Below are 22,068 nucleotides of genomic sequence, written 5' to 3'. Positions count from 1 at the left end.
CTATTCCGAACAGAACCTTTAAAACTTTTATCTCTCAATACTAAACACTACATGAACGCACGTGAAATAGTAAGCACGTGTCGTAGGAATTTAAGCTTATCAACTCGTGCACGTTTTTTAATTAACTTGAGTAGTATCTTTAAACGAAACAACTTTTGTTACCACTTGTAATGCTAGAATAAAGATTAAATTTTCTTTCTTCAAAAACATCTAAAAAGAACATTATTGTACATATAAACATAACTCAACAGTATATCAGTCTCCGAAGACGTTCACCCCACGTCCTTCAAAAGAAAAGGAAACTACGACACGCTAAAGCATCATTAGTATAAGTGCCCAAATTAGGACAAGAATGTTTGTATTAATTAAATGAGTATTATTACAAAAGTCCTATTATCATCACGAGCCTTCATATTCTCTCTTTCTTATTTTTCTTTTTGTAAAAAAAAAAAAAAAGGGAAATAAAGTAATATAATTCAACATTTAATTAATTTGGCCTAACAAAAACAACAACAGGGGAATATGTATAAAAGATTTAATGAAAAACTTGAGATGCATAGTACTCACTCTCATTGAACACAGGTCTTAAATCTTCTTTGCTCAGGAACTCCAATGGGAAGGAAACAAGATGCCCTTTCACTGAACTTAATCTCTCCATTGGATCAATCTTTTCTATTTCTCCATTCTTATAGACCTCGAGCTTCTCTGGGGCAATCCCTAAGTCTATTGTTGTGTGCCCGAGTTTCTCCTTCCACATCGCCACGCTCTGTCTCAATCCAGCTCTGTATTTAAATGCGTGTAAGAGTTCGTTATAGGACCGGGGTTCGACTGACTCTGTGTGAATAGCATAAATCATACCTGGAGTTTATGAGGTCGCTCGGTAGGCAAGAAAAAACGTCTTGGTATATTGCTGTATTTGTCTGTTTGAAAGATCGTTGGTTTATTGTTAGAGCTCAAATAAGATTCAATGCAACGTTAGTAACAGAACAGAAGTCGAATGCTACAATGGGGATGGGGCATGTGACACTTCCATATACTAATCATTGAGACCAAATATGTCACTTTAAAATCTACCTCTTTGGTCCTGCAGGGGAGAGGTTTCCACACCCTTATAAAGGTTGTTTCGTTCTCCTCCACAATCGATGTGGGATCTCACAATCCACCCCCTTCGAGGCCCAGCATCCTTTCTGGCACATCGCCTCGTGTCCACCCCTCTTGGGGGCTCAATCTCCTCGCTGGCACACCGTCTGATGTCTGGCTCTATACCATTTTTAATGGTTCAAGCCCACCGCTAGCAAATATTGTCCTCTTTGAGTTTTCCCTTTGAGGCTTTCCCTCAAGGTTTTAAAACGCATCGGCTAGGGAGAGGTTTCCACATCCTTATAAAGGGTGTTTCGTTCTCCTCCCCAACCGACGTAGAATCTCACCAAAACTAAATTCAAATCTTAGGGACCAAAATGTATTTTACTCGAGGCTTTCTCACCTTAGCAGTTGCCATCCACGTATCCTTGTAGGTTGAATCAGCAACTGGGTCAACTATTTGATCGATCTGGGGAAGAAAAATTTGCATCATAATCAGCCACTTCAGACACGAATCGTTAAACGTTTTAGATTATCGCATCAAAGAACGTGGCGTAAAAAATCTTAGAACTCCGAGCGAGAAAAAAACCAGCAATTGTTTAAACAATGAAAACACAGCTTCCTAATCCTAAGAGCTGATTGCTTCATTTTCCACCAACTAACCTGTCCAGGACGAAGACCAAGATGTTCAGACCAAAGAGAAAGGCGGAGACTCCAGCAAAACTTTCCTGCTTTCCATGGTTGTTCTCCCATATACGAATTGATGAGTTCGTTATCTTCAATAACAATAGCAATCTGAAAAGCAGTACGTATATTATTATTAGTTTTATAACATTCTTCACAAAAAAAAAGAACTTGAAAGGGTAAGTGGTACCTCAGAATCCCTAGAACCGAGTAAACTCCTGTCGTTGATATTAGCCGATCCAATCAAAGCGATACAATCATCGATAATCATAATTTTACTATGTACGTACACCTAAAGTAACAACATATAAAGATATTAGCGTGTCACAAAAAGCTAAAAATCAATCAGTCCTATGTGTATCACTCGCGTAGAGATGAATGTCACTATGATCCTATTTGGAACGACTTTTTAAATGCTTATAAACCCTTAACAAGACTTTTTATGCACTTTGAAACTCATTCAAAACGGGCCTTATGTGTTCCATCCAGACCAACTCCATAAAAGAAATATATATATACACACACATATATATATACCTGGCTTGTAGCTACAGGACCACCATCAAAGAGTTTACCATAAGATCTGAGGCCATAAAATGATATATACTCCTGTACTTTTGAACCAAGAAGATCATAAAGATTATGCATCATGGAATTTGGTCCTCGGCATATAGTTCGATACTGCCAATGCATTATAGCTCTAACCGATGCTGCACCGCTGTCATCCAGACCCCCCTGTCAAACTCAAGATTCAAAATAGAGCCAAAAAAGCGAGAGAGATACGTATATACAAACACACACTCAAATAATATGCCAGCATAGGACAAGAGTGGCGAATTTCCAAGAAATAGAACCTGAAATCCAGGTAAGAGTGGTATGACAACAATAACCCGAAACGTCTTCTTTTCACGGTGGGCTCTCATTATCCGACGGTAGAGTGCTTCTAACACACGGTTCCGTATTGATTCATCTCCTGCGAGGCCTGATATAAAAAATTGATTCTGTGGGAAAAAAAAAAAGCATCAAGTATCAATACCATCGATTAGGTGAAGATCACACAGTTATTCAATTCAACGGCAATTTTCTCTACATCATTGTTGGGATTATAATGGATCTTGACTATAAGGAATCAAATATCAACACATTCAGTAAAAAAAATTGAAGAAGAAAACGAAGGGAAAATAATAGAAAATAAAATCATGTACCTCAATATAGATAAAATGTTCTGCTTTCTCAATAAGAGAGCAATATGCAATGTGAATGCTGTCTTCAGTTCGGCTTGTCCCAGCAGACCACTGACTGACACTTCTTATGACCTGAAAGGAGCGGCCATTAGCAAGAGAACAATCTAATAATACCATAATAACCGACAAATCATCGACACCGATTAACTTATATATCACACAATATATGCAAATATGGCTTTAAGGAAAGTCCTACTAGGTGTCCAGGGCATCAATAATTTGCTGGTTCAGCAAATTAAAGATGCTTCACTTATAATATTCCTTTTTTTCAGTTCAACACTAGGGGTGAAGTTTCGAACTTCAGACCTCTTGGTTGAGAATATTCTCTTTTTTAGTTCAACACGTAAGGTGAATTGAATTTTTTTAATATAAATAAGATCTCGATTAGCAAACAGGGAGTTCAGATAATCGCAATTGCAATACGAGCCCAGCTACGATCATAAATATAAGAAAAGCAAAAGAAGTAAAATGCATTTGAAACGGCAAAAACACCAGTACTCTGAAGAAAGCCAGAAACCAAGACAATTATGCAACTTTTTTTATTCACAGCTATAAAAATTTCAGTATCTTCTTCATGAAACTCACCTGGCAACGACATGAAGCGCATGGACCAACTTGTCCAGATTCATCTGTGAAGCCACCATGATGTACCCTATCTTGTTTTTCCCACCACTCAAACTCCGAGCTTTTGACATGATGATGTGTTTTCCCATCTCCAGACGACTTTCCATGGGAATCCAAATGGTCAAGATCATCAACAAAGCCTTTCAGAGGCATATCTGGTCCTATGGGTTCAACTTTGATCTTCCTGAAAGAGAAAGGAAGACTGCTGCTGATCTTACTTGGCTGATCAAGGGGACTGCCAACAGGCACCAGTCCGTTTAATTTTGGACCTTCATTTTCAGCATCGGGTCCATCCGCCTCTTGAGGCAAAAGCAATGGAATATCCTGGAAAGATGATCCTCGAGAAAATGAATCCTGAATTGTTGTTCCTCTAGAATTGTCAAAACTCTTCTTTTCAACCTCCAGCTCTCGGCTATTCCACAAGTAATGAGGAATGACCATATGATGCTGAGGCATAAGTAACGGAATTGCCTGCTCATTTGGGGCTTTATTTCTCTGCAGGAATTCATATATTTCAATTAGGTGAAGTGTTCAAATTTTCAACGCTTCGGTTGTATGTTCTTCGCATGCATCATACTGTTTTTCCCTATCTGGAAAAGAGTATCAATGGCACTGACCTTAGCATAATTCCAGCGTTGGACAAAATGCCTGGCTATGTCTCGACAAGGTGGCCCCCAAAGTGCACAGTGGACATCATGCCATGGCATCCGGGGATATTTCCTGCGATCCAACTCATCTCTCATGGTATCTTCCCATGAATTTGGCTCAGATTCCCTGAATCAATCATACATGAAATTAGCAAAATTACACATAAATCATTACTTGGAATCAAAACGACAGAATTCTAATAGAATATCACAAAAAATCTTAGATAATCATCTTTACTTTTAATCTTTGCAGTTTAATAGAACCACCAGACAAATAACCCCCCACCTCCCAAACACCGAAAAAGAAAAAAAAAAAGACCAAAAGATACGATAAATGTTCATCTTTTGTTTTAGTGGTATGTGAGGTGCGCCATCTAAACGCTAACGTCGCAATTAATCTGCATAAAAAGTACCATAACGAGGAACCATCCAATTTGTAACAACCAATTACCCAAGAAATTTACAGGACAAATGTTCCAGCAGAAGAGAACAGTAGAACTTACCTTGGATTATAGTAGTCCTTCCCAGGCCATACTGAAGGAGGACAATCGCCAACTTTATGTTCGGGTGTATCATAACGACCAAAGCATAAATCCAGTCCTCCAATAAAGCAAATATGATAATCAACAATGACAAGTTTTTCATGGTGGGACCTATATTAACCACTCAGTAATATTAGATGCTAAAGAAATCCCGACATATTTGATTAAACCGCATAGACTATGTCCTCAAAAAGAAGACACTGAACACATACCATAAGTACACGCCACTAGAGAAGTGGTCAGGGTAACGTAATACCCTCACATTCTCATGGATGCCGAGAAGTTTTCTCTTGCTATAAACACTGTTAATTTTTAAAGCAAGGGCAACCTCTTTGTAGAGAAGAATGTATATCTGTATACAAATTACAGAAATTCCTGTCATCAGAGATCAGATAACTATTGAGGAATAAGGGAGAGAATGTAACATGTTAATAACGCATTCATATAATGCATAAGGTTCGTACGTTTTGTAACATTAAGAGAGAGAACAGTTATTTAAAAATTTATCTATTCCATGCCTAGTACCACCTAGATCAATGGATAGCTATTCTATTAGATATTTAGAATGTATTAGGTAAGTTTTTGATGACTCATTACACATGCTTCAGAGGCATAGAATAATAATTACAAAATTATATCTCTCTATCCCTACTGTAAACGATGGAGTCCTTCAAAATATAAAGAAATTAAGGAACAGATACTACTTCGAGAAAAATATTACAATTTAATACTATAAACCCATTTTAAAATGCTATAATTAATACATAATGATAACAAAAAAGTTTTAGAAAAACACAAGTTCTTCCATTATCTTACTATATGCTACTACACATAAATATAATAATTTAATTCCACATTTATTTAAAATGTTTGGGTACTGGTGATGTAGGCCCGGTTAGATAGGTGGGGCTTTAGAGAAGACAGTTTTTGGTTGTAGCACTTCTTTGTAAGTGGGGAGAAGACAGTTTTTGGCGAGCCTCGAATATTCTGAGATAAGTGAGAAGGAGATCGATCCTTAAGTTTGTTTTCCTTAGTGGGATTAGGAGATTCGTCTGGCCAGAAGGTATCGTTGTCTCCGTGGGATTTCTTGAAGAACTTGAGTAACGTTGAAGAAGGAGGCCATCCATTCAAGGGATTTCCAAGACAAGGATAGGGAGTAGGACGAATTCCTTCCTCGATCAGTCATCTTTGCATGACTGCCTCTGGAGAGTTCATCAAAAGTAATGGAGAAAATTTTACGATTAATTAAGAACGAGACAGGTGGAGTGTTTCTATGGTGTATGGTGCGCAGTGGACGATATCGGAGGTGAGAAAGGCAGTTATGGATGAGGATGGAAAAAGGAAGGAGGGTGGAGAGAGGAGAGTGTTTAATCAGCCATATAACTAAGAAGAAATTCAAGTTTACATATAGCTAATAAGATATCCATGAGTTCATATTATAAAAACTTGTGAGAATTCCAAAGGGTACCTGAACCCCTTCCTTAGCTTTCGCTTCAAGTAAATCATCGAGCCTAGACGAAGCATTTGAAACAAAAGGACGCCGCAAATACAATTCTGGGCAAAGCCACCAACCACAAATGAAAATCTGCAAAAGACAGTCTCTTATGATTGTAAAACCAATCCAGTCTCTTATGTTAAAGAGAATGATTAAAGGAGAGGAAAGGAAAAAAAAAGGAAGAAAGAATACCTCCGATTTTGCCCGTTCAATGGAAACGGAAATAGCTTCAAACGCTGCAAGGCCATCGATGAACCACTGAGCCTTACTACCATCTTCAGTCAAACCCCTTGGTGGTGCATAAGAACCGAAACGATGAGGATGACACCATCCCTCAGGAGGCCTCAGTCCAGCATCATTAATTGCAGCAACCCAATCTTTAACCTTGGATCCATTCTTTGCTCTTATCCTAATATTCCTATTTCCACATGTCACCTAACATTTCCAATCCCAGATTTAAACTCTCCATAAGACAACTCTTATACCAAAAAATTCCATCACAAAAAATGTGAACCACAACTAAATGAATAATGGGAAAAGTGGAATTTATCTTCTTTGCAACTTTAGGGGGAAAATGAACAGCATCACATTTAGAACCAGAAACAAATTAACATCACCAACATTATATAAAGTTCAATGCTAAAATTTCACTACCTTAAATGAATGTCGTAATGGATTTCGCTCCTTAATTTCCTTAGCCAAAGATACTCGTCCGTCTCCATTGGCATCAGAAGTAGGTAGCACATCAAAAACTATAATATCCATTGGTTGAGTATCAAATGGATCTCCCAACAAGGCCAAGAATCCAGGTTTTAATACAGCCCACACCTACAAGGTCCAATCAACAACATAGATTTACATATCTAAAGTTCATTTTCTAATAAGTTGTTCTAAAAAACCACAACAGGATCAATATACCAAAATTATCCAGTTAAAGACAAAGGTTCATATGCCAAACAAGAAATTACTACGACATGGGAAGAGATTCAAAGTCCAATAGAATTAGCGTTTCAACGGACTATTGCCCATTTCTCAAGAACAACCTACCAGGGGGAACCAGAAAAGCCCAATATTCTAGAAGACTGATAATAGGACATACTTAATACACACACACCAGAGGAGGAAGAGAATAAGAAGAAGAAGAAGAAGAAGAAGCCAACTGCAACCAAACAAACTTGTTTGGTCACTTAAAACACCGTGGAAACCCAGACATAAAGCTAACTGAGGAAGGAAAAAGCCCTCTACCTTTTGCCAATTGTCATTACAACAACCAAACCGTAGGCATAGACAACATTTCCTAGCGTCATCTTCCTTTGCAATTTTAGGTAGATGCTTCACCATGACATAATCCTCCTTCAACTTTGGGCCATATTCTGGTGAAAATGACAACTTAGAGACCTCCAAAAACCTGCAAACCTACAATTTATGAATTTGAAAGGAATTATAATAATAAAAATAGACCATAAATGAGGAAAAGAAGGTTTACACTTGAAACATCAAACTAAAATACGGATCCTAGACACAGAGACTAGCATCATCAGGGGCTTTCTATATTAACGTACATGCATTATGACGTCTTGAATGTAAAAAGTGAATCAATGGTCAAGAGTAAAAATGCATCTCATTCATAACAAAGCATGAACCAGGATCAGGTTGAACTCCTCTCATAAATCCTAAGGTGTTATTTTTATTTTTATATTTTTTCGCTTAGCCATCCTTTGAAATATATACGTGCATTAGGAAGACTAAAACACCCCAATGGAGATTGAAGGAATCAAAATGGAGTCAGCTTTACTGCAAGCCTTGCATTCAAGATAGAAACTACTCATTAATGAAAAAGAGCAAGCTAATTAGAAATCTAAATTTACTCATTTGGCTCAGGTAGAAGATAAATTAAATAATTTTTATTAAAAAAAGATCAACTTGGTCTATTAACTGTAATTAAAAGTTCTCAGCCACCTATCAGTGCCCTCCTTTTGACTAATATATATTAATGATAGTGATGAAAACGATAGTGATGAAAACTATTTGAAGATTTCATAAAACCATCAAGCAACTCATAATACATGGAAAATGTATGGCATCGACATGTGGTGTCAAACATCGTTGATGTTCACAGTTTCATTCCAACTCGGGAGTATAAATAGCATCAGAAGAGAGAGAAAGTCACGCTAATCAAAGCTAAAAAATGATTTCTTAGATGACAAATTTATCAGATCTTTTACATATGTGAGATAGATTTTGAAGGGTGGAAATCCTAAAAAAGGACTTCTTACAAGATAATTTCCAATATAGGATAAATTCTGTATTATACAAGCAATTTGAGTAAATCATCTCTTTAAAAAATATTAGCCCTAAATTATCTCTTCATGAATCGTCTCCTTGAAAAACGGTTTATCAGAGATCGATCTCTTAAAGAGAGAATTTATCCAGGTATTTCAAAAACCACCCGAATTTTCCCAATACTCCGAAAACACATTAGTTTTAAATTACTAATTTGTCTTTTAAAAAAAAACATTTGAGACAACAAAATTCAGTGGATCAGCTAGCTAAGTCACATTCCACTTTCACAAAGCAAGAAAAGGGAAGACACAACTAAGAAGAAAAACATCAATGATAATATAAAACACTAAAATGCAGTAAGGAATGCCTTCGAAATTTCCAGAGGTTAGCAAGAAAATTTATCATGACTATATTTACTACCTACAACTGCAATCTTAAGCATCCCATGAATTTCTTAACTATCAAATGTTGTAGTACTAAGTATATAGCCACCATTTTAAACTCGTGAAACGACTTTTTCCAAAAAAAAGAAAAACAAGCTTTCATCGAGAAAATACAAGAAAACTAACAAGCTTTAAAAATAAAAATAAAAAATGTATTACCACCTATACCTCTCGAGAGTTGACAATATCCATGTTACTCAAAAAGTGATTCAAATACCCTTGCATTGCATTCTTAGCCCTATCAGACATAGACTGCTGCCTCCCTAAGGCAGGATGAATGATAGGCAGGGCAGCACTGGATGGAACATCCCTATAATAAAGAAACACAACCATATGAATAACAGCATTTTCGCAGCTATACATAAACAAATTCTTCCAATTTGCTTTGAGCAAAGCTGAAAAATACCTATTTTTAGAACTTTCATCATAATGCAGAGGATCAGCCTCGTCATCCGGTCCATCCTCATCTTGGGGAACTGCTGTGTGATCTCCGATTCCTAGATTTTGAAGCCATTCTTTAACCTTTAATATAACGTTCCAATGAAGACTACATCAAAACCCCAAACGTTCGTATTAACAATAACTGATCTAAGATTTCAAAAGCACAAAAGCATTAAATATACCCATGAATTCATATAATCAAACCAAGAACAAAAACGTGTAACAACAACAACCATACAACTATAGAGTTTTTAGAGGGGTTGAAGCACAATAGAGTTTTTGTATAGAGAGGTCCAAGGTCACTTGTTTGGTTCTCTGTCTCCCTTTGAGCCTTATTGTGTAAGGATTTTCGTAATTACCCTTTAGATCTTTCGTTGGTCCGAGCTATCTTCCATTTTCATTTGGCTCCTTTCATATGCCCCAATGTTTCTTTAGCGAAAGCATGCTTTGTTATGAGAGACAAAAAAACAACCATACAACTACATAGACCTTCATACACATACCTGTTCTTGCTTCTCGTGAATTTCCTCAATGAACGCCCGTTTCTTTAATGCAAAATGCAAATAAAATACATGGGAAGCTTTCTTCAACATGCGCCATTTGAACTATTACAGGAAAACAAGATAGAATTCAATCAGGAAGTGCTCAAAACTGAAACTTTTTTTAAAAAATTCATAATAAAGAGGAAAAAATCACTATACTAAAGAAAAAATAACGTCATAGATAGAACAAAAAACTTAGCAACTCTTGCTTCTGCTCGAGAATTTTGGGAGAGTTAGGAAGGTAATTAGTAATCAAAAGGTGTCGAAATAAAGCTCTAAATCTAATAGACTACGCATTCTTCAACATGATGTAACTCGTCGATGATGAGATACATAATTCGATAATCGGTTTATCCGATTTCCTCTATATTATTCGCGAGCAAACAAAAGCAATTGCACAAATCTAATAGAACATTAATTCAAATTACGGAACACCTGAAGCGTGGACTAATTCAGCTGCAGAAACGAAATCTCCAAACGATGATAAAATTAGAAACAACGCAAATTCAAAGAGAAACTCGCACCTGCTTGTACTGGCACTCGATTGTGTAAGAAAGAAGCATGGGACTAATATCGCCGGCATCAGGGCGAGAAACGGAAATGATTGTGGCATTCGGCAACTCATCGAAAATCCTAGTCGGCTCAGGAGCATCGTGATGAAACGAGAAGAACGACGACATCGAAGCCGTAGGCGGCTCCGATTGCATTTGAACGTATCGAGGCCCGCCTCCATCCACCAACTGCTCCGATCCCATTCCTAATCTGTCCAACGCTACAGCAGCTTCGTTTGATCGAACACAGCCACGATTGAACACTCTTAATCCACGGAAAACAGAAACAGAGGAATCGAGAGATCGAAATTTGTTCTTGAACTGCAGGCAACAAGAAACACGTCAAAGTCTGAATTTCGCGGGTTTCTAACGTGGGTTTCTTGTCAATCCACAATGAGAAGAAGATCGGGTTTCTTCAATATTTTAATCGTTGAAAATCAAATCAATCGCCAAGTTTGATTCAGTGAAGGAATGCGATTAATAATATTGAAGGATGATCAAATTATTTTACAAACAAACGATCGTTCCAAGAGGCAATTGTTTTAGGCCTTCTAATTATAAAATACCTCACTTTATTATCTATGGGATGTATTAATAGCTCTTCCACATGTCGTTAAAAATGTGGTGAGTTAAATTTTATATAAATATTTTTATGCAAATGGATAGAAATTATTTGCTCTCGGACTTGTTTTCGTGCGACACTCACTTCCTAGCAACAAGTGAGTTAAGCCTATTTGTTCTTGCGTCGCCCATTGCCAAGCGACGTATACTCGAGCCTCTGACCCCGGTTCAAGAAGAAAGTTTTAGAAAACGGGAGCAGAGAGATTTCGAAAGAGGGTTTTGGAAGCAAGATTTGAGAAGACGGATACTCGAGCCTCTGGCCCCGGTCTAAGAAGAAAGTTTTAGAAAACGGGGGCAGAGAGATTTCGAAAGAGGGTTTTGGAAGCAAGATTTGAGAAGACGTATACTCGAGCCTCTGGCCCCGGTCTAAGAAGAAAGTTTTAGAAAACGGGGGCAGAGAGATTTTGAAAGAGGGTTTTGGAAGCAAGATTTGAGAAGACGTATACTCGAGCCTCTGGCCCCGGTCTAAGAAGAAAGTTTTAGAAAACGGGGGCAGAGAGATTTCGAAAGAGGGTTTTGGAAGCAAGATTTGAGAAGACGTATACTCGAGCCTCTGGCCCCGGTCTAAGAAGAAAGTTTTAGAAAACGGGGGCAGAGAGATTTTGAAAGAGGGTTTTGGAAGCAAGATTTGAGAAGACGTATACTCGAGCCTCTGGCCCCGGTCTAAGAAGAAAGTTTTAGAAAACGGGGGCAGAGAGATTTCGAAAGAGGGTTTTGGAAGCAAGATTTGAGAAGACGTATACTCGAGCCTCTGGCCCCGGTCTAAGAAGAAAGTTTTAGAAAACGGGGGCAGAGAGATTTTGAAAGAGGGTTTTGGAAGCAAGATTTGAGAAGACGTATACTCGAGCCTCTGGCCCCGGTCCAAGAAGAAAGTTTTAGAAAACGGGGGGAGAGAGATTTCGAAAAAGGGTTTTGAAAGCAAGATTTGAGAAGATGTATACTCGAGCCTCTGGCCCCAGTTCAAGAAGAAAGTTTTAGAAAACTGGGGCAGGGAGATTTCGAAAGAGGGTTTTGAAAGCAAGATTTGAGAAGACGTATACTCGAGCCTCTGACCCCGGTCTAAGAAGAAAGTTTTAGAAAACGGGGGCAGAGAGATTTCGAAAGAGGGTTTTGGAAGCAAGATTTGAGAAGACGTATACTCGAGCCTCTGGCCCCGGTCTAAGAAGAAAGTTTTAGAAAACGGGGGCAGAGAGATTTTGAAAGAGGGTTTTGGAAGCAAGATTTGAGAAGACGTATACTCGAGCCTCTGGCCCCGGTCTAAGAAGAAAGTTTTAGAAAACGGGGGCAGAGAGATTTCGAAAGAGGGTTTTGGAAGCAAGATTTGAGAAGACGTATACTCGAGCCTCTGGCCCCGGTCTAAGAAGAAAGTTTTAGAAAACGGGGGCAGAGAGATTTTGAAAGAGGGTTTTGGAAGCAAGATTTGAGAAGACGTATACTCGAGCCTCTGGCCCCGGTCCAAGAAGAAAGTTTTAGAAAACGGGGGGAGAGAGATTTCGAAAAAGGGTTTTGAAAGCAAGATTTGAGAAGATGTATACTCGAGCCTCTGGCCCCAGTTCAAGAAGAAAGTTTTAGAAAACTGGGGCAGGGAGATTTCGAAAGAGGGTTTTGAAAGCAAGATTTGAGAAATTGAAATTGGTGTTATATGGAAATGTAAGCAAAAGACAACAACAACGACTTACTGCATATAGTTATCGGGTAGGGAGAAGTTGACAACTTGTTAGATTGAGTTAGGTTTGAAAAATCTTTCGGACCAATTCGAAATATTGGGTTGGTGACCCGAACAACTCGAATAGAGTTCACAGCCCGGTCGAATTGGGTTGTCAAGTTTATTTTAATTATTTTAAAAAAATCTACTTATCTACCATACGTTATATATTAATAACTAAAATCTCACCGAGTTCAAATATCAAACCTTTATAAGTCACGACATATCACTAATATTTTAAATATTTTTAAAAGTAGGGTTGGATTATAATCCTATTATTTCGGAGTGGTCGAATACATTCGACCAAAAAATGTCAAACTAGCAAACGAGCCAAATTTTTTATTTTCTAAAAATTAAACTCAATCGAACTTTTATGATTTGAATTGGATAGTTAAAATTGGTTGAATTATGGATTCGTATAATATATATATATATATATGAAAACCATAATATTAATATTAATTTAGATTTGGTATTTTAAATTAGGTTATAAATTCTTAATGACAATTTTTAACGGTCATATGCAAAATCAAACGTTAAAAAATTTTATCTACAAAATTAAAATATTTGTGTGTGAAAGTCTTAAAATATAAATTGTACGTTTGAAATTTAGGCGGGAAAAGTGAAAAATAAAGGAAACAGATAATTTTAGAAATTAAAACAAATAAATAGAAATTGTGATATAGTAGATTTTTTAAAATTTGTAAACTCCTTTTATGAAAAATAAATTAATAAACAAAATTGGGCGACGTCAGTCCAAAACCCTTTAACCCGTCACTTGTTTAGGCCTCGAGTTATGTCATCATCGGGACTTTACTCTCGACCGAGCTTTGGTTTAGTCAATTTTCCTTTAGCTCGTTGTTTGCTCAAGCCTTGAACTATGTCGTCGTCGTCATCAGAACTTTACTGTCAACCAAACTTTCGTTTAGTTAATTTTAGGCACAATTCTTGCCCGGAAACCCTTTAGTCCGTAGCTTGTTTAGGCCTTGAACAGTGTCGTCGTCGTCAACGTCGATCGAGCTTTGATTTAGTCAATGTTAGACACAATTCTCTAATCTTACAACAATAATATATTTATTTTTCTTAAAAAAGTTTTAAGAGGTAATTACAACTGTAATCTCATCCACACTTATTGTACTACAAAATCCTTCGGGTCATATTTGGGCCTCTACTTCTATTATATTAGCCCAACTTAAAAGGCCCAATAATATCGTAATTCAGGCCCATTTAACGGCCCAGAGCGGCCCACGAGATTGGGACGGCGGATCATTACCAGTGTCGTGGAGTGACTCCGTCCGCCAGTCCGCCATCTCGTTCTCAAAGCCCTAGATCTTTCGTCTACAAAATCCCAATTATTCTTCCAATTCCAAACGCTTCCATTGCAATGGATACCTCTCTGGTCGCCGGAACGCTTTCAATGGTCGCCAACAATGGCGTCGGGTTCGCTAAATTCCTCAATCGCCTCGATATCCTATCCAATTACAGTATCTCCGCTACCGATTCAATCACCGACCAGATCCCACCGTCTTCCGCCGCTGGAGCTCTTCAATTATCGGCCGCTCTGTTCCCCGTCGCAACCATTGCTCCGCCGCCTGTCAAATCGATTTCGTGCCGATCGTCCTCTCGGACGTTTCTTCGTAGAAAACGACGCACGAAGCGTAGATTGTACAGCAGCGATGATTCCGAGGGCGGCGAGGATAATGGTTTCGACGGCGGCGATTTTGACGGACCGTACGGTGGAGATGGCGGCGGAGGCGGCGGTAGGGGTTGGAATTTCGATAGATTTGGGGGGAGTGATTGGGACGAATCATCGTCTTCTTCTACATCTTTGAATCCTGCGTATTATTTCGTTTACGAAGTGATTTGTTGGATCGCGCTCTCGAACTGTGTGCATTTTGCGTTCAAGAAGGTTGTTAGATTTGCAGCTGAAGCAATTGGGAACTCCGAAAGGGTAAAATTGTTCATGAGATTGATCTCTGTTTGTTGATTGCTGCAATTCTCTTCACAACGATCATCCTTGAATTGTATATTTTGTAAATATTCATATTGATTTATCTTTTTCTTACTGTTCTTCACTTCTAATTTATGGATATTCATTGAAATTACTCACGGTAGGTTGATCCACTGGCTATGAACAATTATGGTGATCATTGACTTGGAATTTATAGTAATTTTTTAAAATAGAGCTTATTTGCCAACTCTTTGGATAAGCTCAAATAATGAGTTAGATTTTTCTTTTGCCTCGTTGTCTGAAGAACAGTGTCCACCACATGTCTAGAACAGATTTTTTTTCAAAAATATTTCAATTTTGAAAGCTTTTCTTGAAAATCTGGTTTTTTTTTTTTTTTTTTTTTTTTTTTTTTTTTTTTTTTTTTGTGGAATTTGTTTGAAATTTTAGGGATACACAAATTTACTTATGAAGTATAATAGTCTGTTGAATCACTTGATTAAATTTCAAGTACACAAGAAGCAAATTGTTCAGAGACTAATTTGAAACCTAAAAAAAACCTTAATTAGGCCAACCCGATAAACCTCAAGTTAATTCTCTAGAAGAACGCATGAATCAATCTAATCTAGTTCTCCAACTAATTGGGTTTTGAGTTTTTGGAACATACAATAAGAACACACTTAGTGTGATCATACCTAAGTTGGAGAGGAAAATGAAATATTTCTGATGAGGGCGTGAATCTTTATAAGGTCGTGAAAATCTCTCCCTAGAAGCGGCGTGACGAAAATCTCTCCCTAGAAGCGGCGCGACGAAAATCTCTCCCTAGAAGCGGCGCGACGAAAATCTCTCCCTAGAAGCGGCGCGACGAAAATCTCTCCCTAGAAGCGGCGCGACGAAAATCTCTCCCTAGAAGCGGCGCGACGAAAATCTCTCCCTAGAAGCGGCGCGACGAAAATCTCTCCCTAGAAGCGGCGCGACGAAAATCTCTCCCTAGAAGCGGCGCGACGAAAATCTCTCCCTAGAAGCGGCGCGACGAAAATCTCTCCCTAGAAGAGGCGCGACGAAAATCTCTCCCTAGAAGAGGCGCGACGAAAATCTCTCCCTAGAAGAGGCGCGACGAAAATCTCTCCCTAGAAGAGGCGCGACGAAAATCTCTCCCTAGAAGAGGCGCGACGAAAATCTCTCCCTAGAAGAGGCGCGACGAAAATCTCTCCCTAGAAGAGGCGCGACGAAAATCTCTCCCTAGAAGAGGCGCGACGAAAATCTCTCCCTAGAAGAGGCGCGACGAAAATCTCTCCCTAGAAGAGGCGCGACGAAAATCTCTCCCTAGAAGAGGCGCGACGAAAATCTCTCCCTAGAAGAGGCGCGACGAAAATCTCTCCCTAGAAGAGGCGCGACGAAAATCTCTCCCTAGAAGAGGCGCGACGAAAATCTCTCCCTAGAAGAGGCGCGACGAAAATCTCTCCCTAGAAGAAAATCTCTCCCTAGAAGAGGCGTGACGAAAATCTCTCCCTAAAAGAGGCGGCGTGACGAAAATCTCTCCCTAAAAGAGGCGTGACGAAAATCTCTCCCTAAAAGAGGCGTTCTAAAACTGTGACACAGTGAGGCTAACATCGGATGTGTAACGAGCCAAAGCAGAAAAGATCTGCTAGCGGTGGGTTTGGGCGGCAACAACTAGTTTATGTAACTATAACGGACAGATGCCGTTATGAACTACACTTCGCCATATTTCATTTGAATTATTCAATAATTCAGATTTTGGCACAAAACTACTCACTACAAACATATAAAACTAAGGATATATAACCCGACCTCCGTACAACTCAGGCACAAGAGCTTCCCATCACATAAGTTTGAATCTCCTCTACTCATTTATAATATAACAAATACGAAAAACAAAAGTTAAAAGAACGCAAAATCAAATCAAGATCAAAATAAATAAATAACAAAATCATGTGAAATTTCATCAGATCAGCTGGTAAACAATGAGAGAACAACCAAGAAGAAGGAAAGATCAATGTAGTTCAACCATTCCCAATATTAAGGATTCTAGTCAACATACTAAATATTCACATTTCAATGCATTTAGATGCTAGATATTATAATGTCTAGACTTGATCTAAGAGTATTAAGAACTCGTAGAATCTCATATGATAGGTAGAGGAGTGACAAAAATCCAGACCAATCTAGACATATGATGCCTAAACTTCATGCATTAAGGAATCGATAAATATTCAAATTTTCAAGCATCCATCAATCAGTGATTACCCCGATTTAACTCGCCTGGGTTTGTCGAGAAATCTCCGACACCACTTCGAGCTGTATTTTGACCGTCCATGGATGGTGGTGGTTGCTGCATTGGATCTCTCTGGTCTTGACCCCAGCTTTGTCTCTGAATCGGTTGGCTCCGTTCAACTTGCATAGTTTCTCGGCGTCTATCGTACCGTGGACGAGGCCTAACTCTTCCAGATTGTTGCCTATCGGTGTACCTATACTGCGGTCTTGGGTAGACCTTTCCATCAATGAACAGATCACCTGAAAACAACACGAAAAACTCGAACAAGCAATGAGCATTTAACTTGAGAAATCCAACTGGTTTCAATTTATATCAATTCCATAGAGTTTAGAAGAGTAATCACCTCCATAATCTTTGTTTGGAACATCAAGATATGAATCTGGTAAAACCCATAGAACTCCTGGCAATTCTGTTTCATGGGAACAAAGAGCTCAAGTCAGCCATTATTGTTCTTTACAAAAACCAAATAGAAATCATCACAAAACAATGTCAAACCTTCACAGTGGTAACACAAGAATGATAAAACTGTAATCGAGTTGATTCTAAATGTGATGTCCCACATTGGTTGGGGAGGAGAACAAACCACCCTTTATAAGGGTGTGGAAACATTCCCCTCGCAGACGCGTTTTAAAGCCTTGAGGGGAAGCCTGAAAAGGAAAGCCCAAAGAGACAATATCTGCTAGCGGTGGGTCTGAGTCGTTACAAATGGTATCAAAGCCAGACACCGAATGATGTGCTAGTCTTCTCGCTGTTCCCCGAAGGGGGTAGACACGAGGCAGTGTGCCAATAAGGACACTGGGCCCCAAAGGGGGTGGATTTGGGGGCGGTCCCACATCGATTGGAGGAAGGAAAGAGTGCCAGCAAGGATGCCAGCCCCAAAAGGGGGTGGATTGTGGTGTCCCACATTGGTTGGGGAGGAGAACAAACCACCATTTATAAGGGTGTGGAAACCTTCCCCTAGCAGACACATTTTAAAGGCTTGAGGGGAAGCCCGAAAGGGAAAATCCAAAGAAGACAATATCTGCTAGCGGTAGGCTTGGGTCGTTACACTAAAGCACAACTTTAAAATAGAAAGGGAAAAGTTCTTCGAAAAAATACTCTTTCGATCTTTGATTTTAATCCAAAAAACGTCACAAAATAATACATACCAATACTCGAGTGAATTCTACAGCAAACTTCACGGGAAAGTTCTTAAGCGTAGTTTGATAACTAATTGATTTTCGGGTTTTTGGTTCTTGAAAATTAAGCTTATAAACTCTAGTTCCACATATTTGGTTTCAACATACAAACCATGATAAGAATTCAAATGAGTGTACCATAATCAAGTTATGATCATTAATGGGAGCTTTAACTAATCAAATTCATGAGGGAACTTTCATCAAACATATGGTGTGCTTGAGCTCAAAACTACAATTTTCAATCTTCAATTGTAATCCAAATAATCAAAAAAATCCAAACAAATAAAAGAAGAACAAATCAAATTCCCAAAGCTCCTTAATCTAATCACAACGCGCACAGAAACTATTACCTTTCACTTTGTAAGAAAGCTCTTCCGAAATCAAGGCACCAAAGCCAGTATACGTACTTGTACTGACAGAGTAAATTTTCTTCTTCGCCTCTTCTTCGCTGAGAATCATAAGAAAACGAAAACCCTAAAATCAACAAACGAGATAATCCAAGCAAAAGACACACCAATAAGTAATCCGCGTATAATAAGTTGTTTCATTCCGATACCTTCCCACAACAGCGGCTAGAGTTTTGACATAAGAGTTCACCATCTCCTCCTCCGATGGTTTCGGATCATTTGGAAACTCCATCACGATCAGCCAATGCTCGTAATCACAGCCATCGAGGAGTATCGTCTCTTTTGGAGGTCGATTGCTCCAATTAGGAGAAGGATCATTGAGTGGAGAGTATCCGGACCCCGAAGTCCTGAATCGAACTGGAAAATTGAATGAATTAGGGATTATTCGACTCTGTCTGTCGAGCAGAGGAAAAGCAAATCTCAGGCGAGAAGAAATAGAAGACGGAAGAGAGAAGGAAGAAGAAGAAGAAGAGGAGAAGCTTCGGCTAAGGACAGTGAAAAATGTTCGCCGAGCGGCCATTGTTGAAAGCTTGATGGTGGCGGAATAACACCGTAGGTTATTTTTGGTTGAATCGGGATTTTAAGGAGGTTTTGGGGAAGAAGCGCAGGGTACTAAACGACATCGTTTCGTTATGATGTAATTAATTAATAAAATAATTTTACCATCTTGATCGATTTAAAATATTTATTATTAATCTTATAAATCACTTTTTTTTTTTTTTTTTTTTAATAAAACTGACCAGTAGATATATAATGATTAATTTGTCAAAATTTATTTATATTTAAACAAAAAAATAATAATAATTAATCTAAAATAATATATAGATATATAGTTATCTAAATTATATTATTTTACACTTTTATTAATTTTAATCTCTAACTTTTAATATTTATTTATTTTAAAAAGTAACCTTTTTTATTTATTTGTATTAAAGGATTTTCATTATATATAAAATTAAATTATCACTTTTTACCAAAATAAACTGTAAAAAAATTAGAAGCAAACTAGAGTAACAGCTTCACATACATAGATATATTTCTAATTGCAGTTAAGTCCCCAATATAAGTATATTCATATTGCAGATAAGTCCCCATATTTATACATATTTATATTTTTGACTTACAGCATTGAACACTACTAGTTTCTAGAGAGACAAAGCTATACTCATTTTGGCGCACGCCAAGTCGTTATCACAACTCCGCCGCGGGCTCTGGCGACCTGATTACAGTTCACCGGTACAGGCAGCTTTTCTCTCATCTTCCTCGGAGGTTGCTCCGCCTTACACGGCGCCTGCGGCAGAGCTGGCCTCCCGGCCGCCGCCGCCGCCGCTCTTCTCGTCGCCGGTACTCGACCGAAGTATTCGTCAATTAGTTCGAATCCTTCTCTTCCGATCTTTGCCAGGTCAGCACGAGGAGCCATAATTTTCTCTCTCTAATTAAAAAAAAAAAAAAAAAAGGATTTTTTTTTTTCTCTTCTGAACTTTGTTTTTTATTGCTTTGTTGGTTTGCGATGTTTCATTGGATTTGACCCATTTTATAGGAGTCTGGGGAATTTGTGGGCCCCACTGGAAGAATAATATAAATATTTTAATGGGAAGGGCTTTATTGTAATTTCAAATGCAAAGGTAGCTTTATTCGTATTTATCTAAGGGATATTACAATTGAATATATCTTTCTTTTTCTTTAGAAAAATCTACTTAAAGTAATTATTTTATTTCAAGTATATTTCTGTTACACGAGATGGGTGCTCTCTCATATTTTCCACGATTCTTAACCACTTTAATATTTATAAATAAAAAATAAAAAATTTGCAAAATATATTTTTAATTAGAACACCGTTGAAATATAATATTTAGAGAATATATTAGTTATGGAATATATCTTATAATTTGATTGGTAGTATATTTTATTTTATTTTCAATATTTAATTAGTTTATATTCTCCTTATTTGTAGGTATTAGTTGCTAGCTTATATCAAGCTTAATACACTTTATATCCCAATTCTATTTCTTATTCTTAACAAATAGTTTAGTTATCAAGTATATTGTTATTGTATTATTTTTTGTAGAAGAATTTGGAATTCATGACAGCCCCGATATGACCACGTTACCTATTTATCTCACAGCTTCATACAGGTTTTTTTAACATGTTTTTGTCTAAATACGCTTAATTTTATAGATGAACGATAGTAAAAATAATTTATATTGTTAATTGAATTTTAATTTTATTTTTGTAAACTTTCGATTTTCTTTAAAAAAAAAAGTTATTGGAAGAGTAGAATTAAGATTTATTGAAAATACATCGACTAATATGTAATGAAACCCGTAATACAGGACTAAAATGGTATTTTATCAAATTTTTCTTAAGGGCATCGAAATAAAGATTATAATGTATGACGTGTGATGGACATGGATGAGTTGAATTCCACACTCAAAATTATTGACCGAAAAAACCCTAGTATTAAATCATGTCCATTAAAGTTAAGACGATAAAAGCTTATAGAAAAGAATTTCCAAAGTTTAAAAGCTTCTCGGTCAAGGGTCAAAAAATTATATTATGAAAGAGATGGAAAATTCTATTACTGTTTGTACCAAAAAAAACGTACGCCGATAAATGAACATTACAAGGATTTGAATGTTGGACTTCTCGTGCTCGAAAATTGTATATAATATATGTTTTAACTAGTTGAGAGTTATTTTTAATTATTTAAATAAATTATAAATTTGAATTTTTTTTATTACAGTTATTTTTAACTATTTAAATCAATTATAATTTTGAAAATTTTCAAAATATATTTAAGATAAATTAAACATATATTTACATAAACACTAATAAAAAAAATAAACAATATTTAATCTCCATTATCACGAAATTATTTTCTAATTTTTTTTAGGAAAAAAATAAAAATGGAAAGATTAAAATTATATTTTATTAGAAGTTAAAACAATTGGCTTAAGCAATATGAAAGGGAATGTTCTTGGGGTAACTTTTTAAGCATAATTTAATTTATTTTAACATAATATTTTTTAGAAGCACTTTCCAAGGAAAAGCAAAAAGATTATTAATTATAATTAAACAGTAAAAAAATAGTTATATAAATTATGATTTTCTGTTTTAATTAAAAAAAAAGTACTGGTTATATAACACTTTTAAGGAAAAATAAAAAATAAAAACGACAGGTTTGAGATAAATTAACGATGTTTATACAAACGGTAATACGAAAAGGGGTAAATTGGTAATTTTGTAAAATTCCAACCTGAATAAATTAATGAATTAAATGATTAATATCACTCGTTAATTTACAAATTAGCTATTTAATTTAAATTATTTTCAAAAT

The 22,068-nt window shown here is 37.1% G+C and overlaps 3 protein-coding genes across 3 annotated transcripts; 1 reads left to right on the top strand and 2 right to left on the bottom strand.

Moving 5' to 3' along the window:
* Positions 1-323: 323 nt before the first annotated feature.
* Positions 324-11,118, bottom strand: LOC111807388 (phospholipase D zeta 1). Its single transcript, XM_023693101.2, has 20 exons — positions 10,550-11,118; positions 9,987-10,088; positions 9,449-9,564; positions 9,211-9,352; positions 7,562-7,732; positions 6,971-7,144; positions 6,509-6,751; positions 6,290-6,406; positions 5,034-5,173; positions 4,783-4,932; positions 4,250-4,406; positions 3,594-4,127; positions 2,970-3,080; positions 2,619-2,765; positions 2,302-2,499; positions 1,955-2,056; positions 1,744-1,875; positions 1,484-1,549; positions 859-920; positions 324-782 (listed from the first exon to the last, which is right to left on the bottom strand). The coding sequence occupies exons 1-20, from the start codon at positions 10,778-10,780 to the stop codon at positions 536-538; spliced, it is 3,342 nt and encodes a 1,113-aa protein (XP_023548869.2). The 5' UTR covers positions 10,781-11,118; the 3' UTR covers positions 324-535.
* Positions 11,119-14,237: 3,119 nt separating this feature from the next.
* Positions 14,238-15,011, top strand: LOC111807330 (glycine-rich protein). Its single transcript, XM_023693006.2, has one exon. It carries the CDS (start codon positions 14,287-14,289, stop codon positions 14,887-14,889), a length of 603 nt encoding a protein of 200 aa, XP_023548774.2. The 5' UTR covers positions 14,238-14,286; the 3' UTR covers positions 14,890-15,011.
* A 1,843-nt stretch (positions 15,012-16,854) lies between these two features.
* Positions 16,855-19,298, bottom strand: MORF3 (plastid developmental protein DAG). The gene is made up of 4 exons (XM_023692547.2): positions 18,881-19,298; positions 18,675-18,772; positions 17,490-17,555; positions 16,855-17,385 (listed from the first exon to the last, which is right to left on the bottom strand). The coding sequence occupies exons 1-4, from the start codon at positions 19,249-19,251 to the stop codon at positions 17,108-17,110; spliced, it is 813 nt and encodes a 270-aa protein (XP_023548315.2). The 5' UTR covers positions 19,252-19,298; the 3' UTR covers positions 16,855-17,107.
* Positions 19,299-22,068: the final 2,770 nt, after the last annotated feature.

The sequence above is a fragment of the Cucurbita pepo genome, chromosome 12, assembly GCF_057944985.1.
Source record: "Cucurbita pepo subsp. pepo isolate OVF chromosome 12, ASM5794498v1, whole genome shotgun sequence".
Taxonomy (NCBI): Eukaryota; Viridiplantae; Streptophyta; class Magnoliopsida; order Cucurbitales; family Cucurbitaceae; genus Cucurbita; species Cucurbita pepo.
Note: the sequence above shows the minus strand (reverse complement) of the source record. Positions and strands in the feature narration are given on the sequence as shown.

What these genes read in the sequence shown, in the direction of transcription:
- LOC111807388 (XM_023693101.2), bottom strand. Translation starts at nt 10,780, where the DNA reads ATGGGATCGGAGCAGTTGGTGGATGGAGGCGGGCCTCGATACGTTCAA. An exon ending in GCGCTTCATGTCGTTGCCAG is followed by an intron (nt 3,081 to 3,593) that starts GTGAGTTTCATG and finishes CGCTCCTTTCAG; the next exon opens with GTCATAAGAAGTGTCAGTCA. An exon ending in AGCGACCTCATAAACTCCAG is followed by an intron (nt 783 to 858) that starts GTATGATTTATG and finishes ATTTAAATACAG; the next exon opens with AGCTGGATTGAGACAGAGCG.
- LOC111807330 (XM_023693006.2), top strand. Translation starts at nt 14,287, where the DNA reads ATGGATACCTCTCTGGTCGCCGGAACGCTTTCAATGGTCGCCAACAAT.
- MORF3 (XM_023692547.2), bottom strand. Translation starts at nt 19,251, where the DNA reads ATGGCCGCTCGGCGAACATTTTTCACTGTCCTTAGCCGAAGCTTCTCC. An exon ending in GCTTTCTTACAAAGTGAAAG is followed by an intron (nt 17,556 to 18,674) that starts GTAATAGTTTCT and finishes CCCATGAAACAG; the next exon opens with AATTGCCAGGAGTTCTATGG. An exon ending in TCCAAACAAAGATTATGGAG is followed by an intron (nt 17,386 to 17,489) that starts GTGATTACTCTT and finishes TGTTGTTTTCAG; the next exon opens with GTGATCTGTTCATTGATGGA.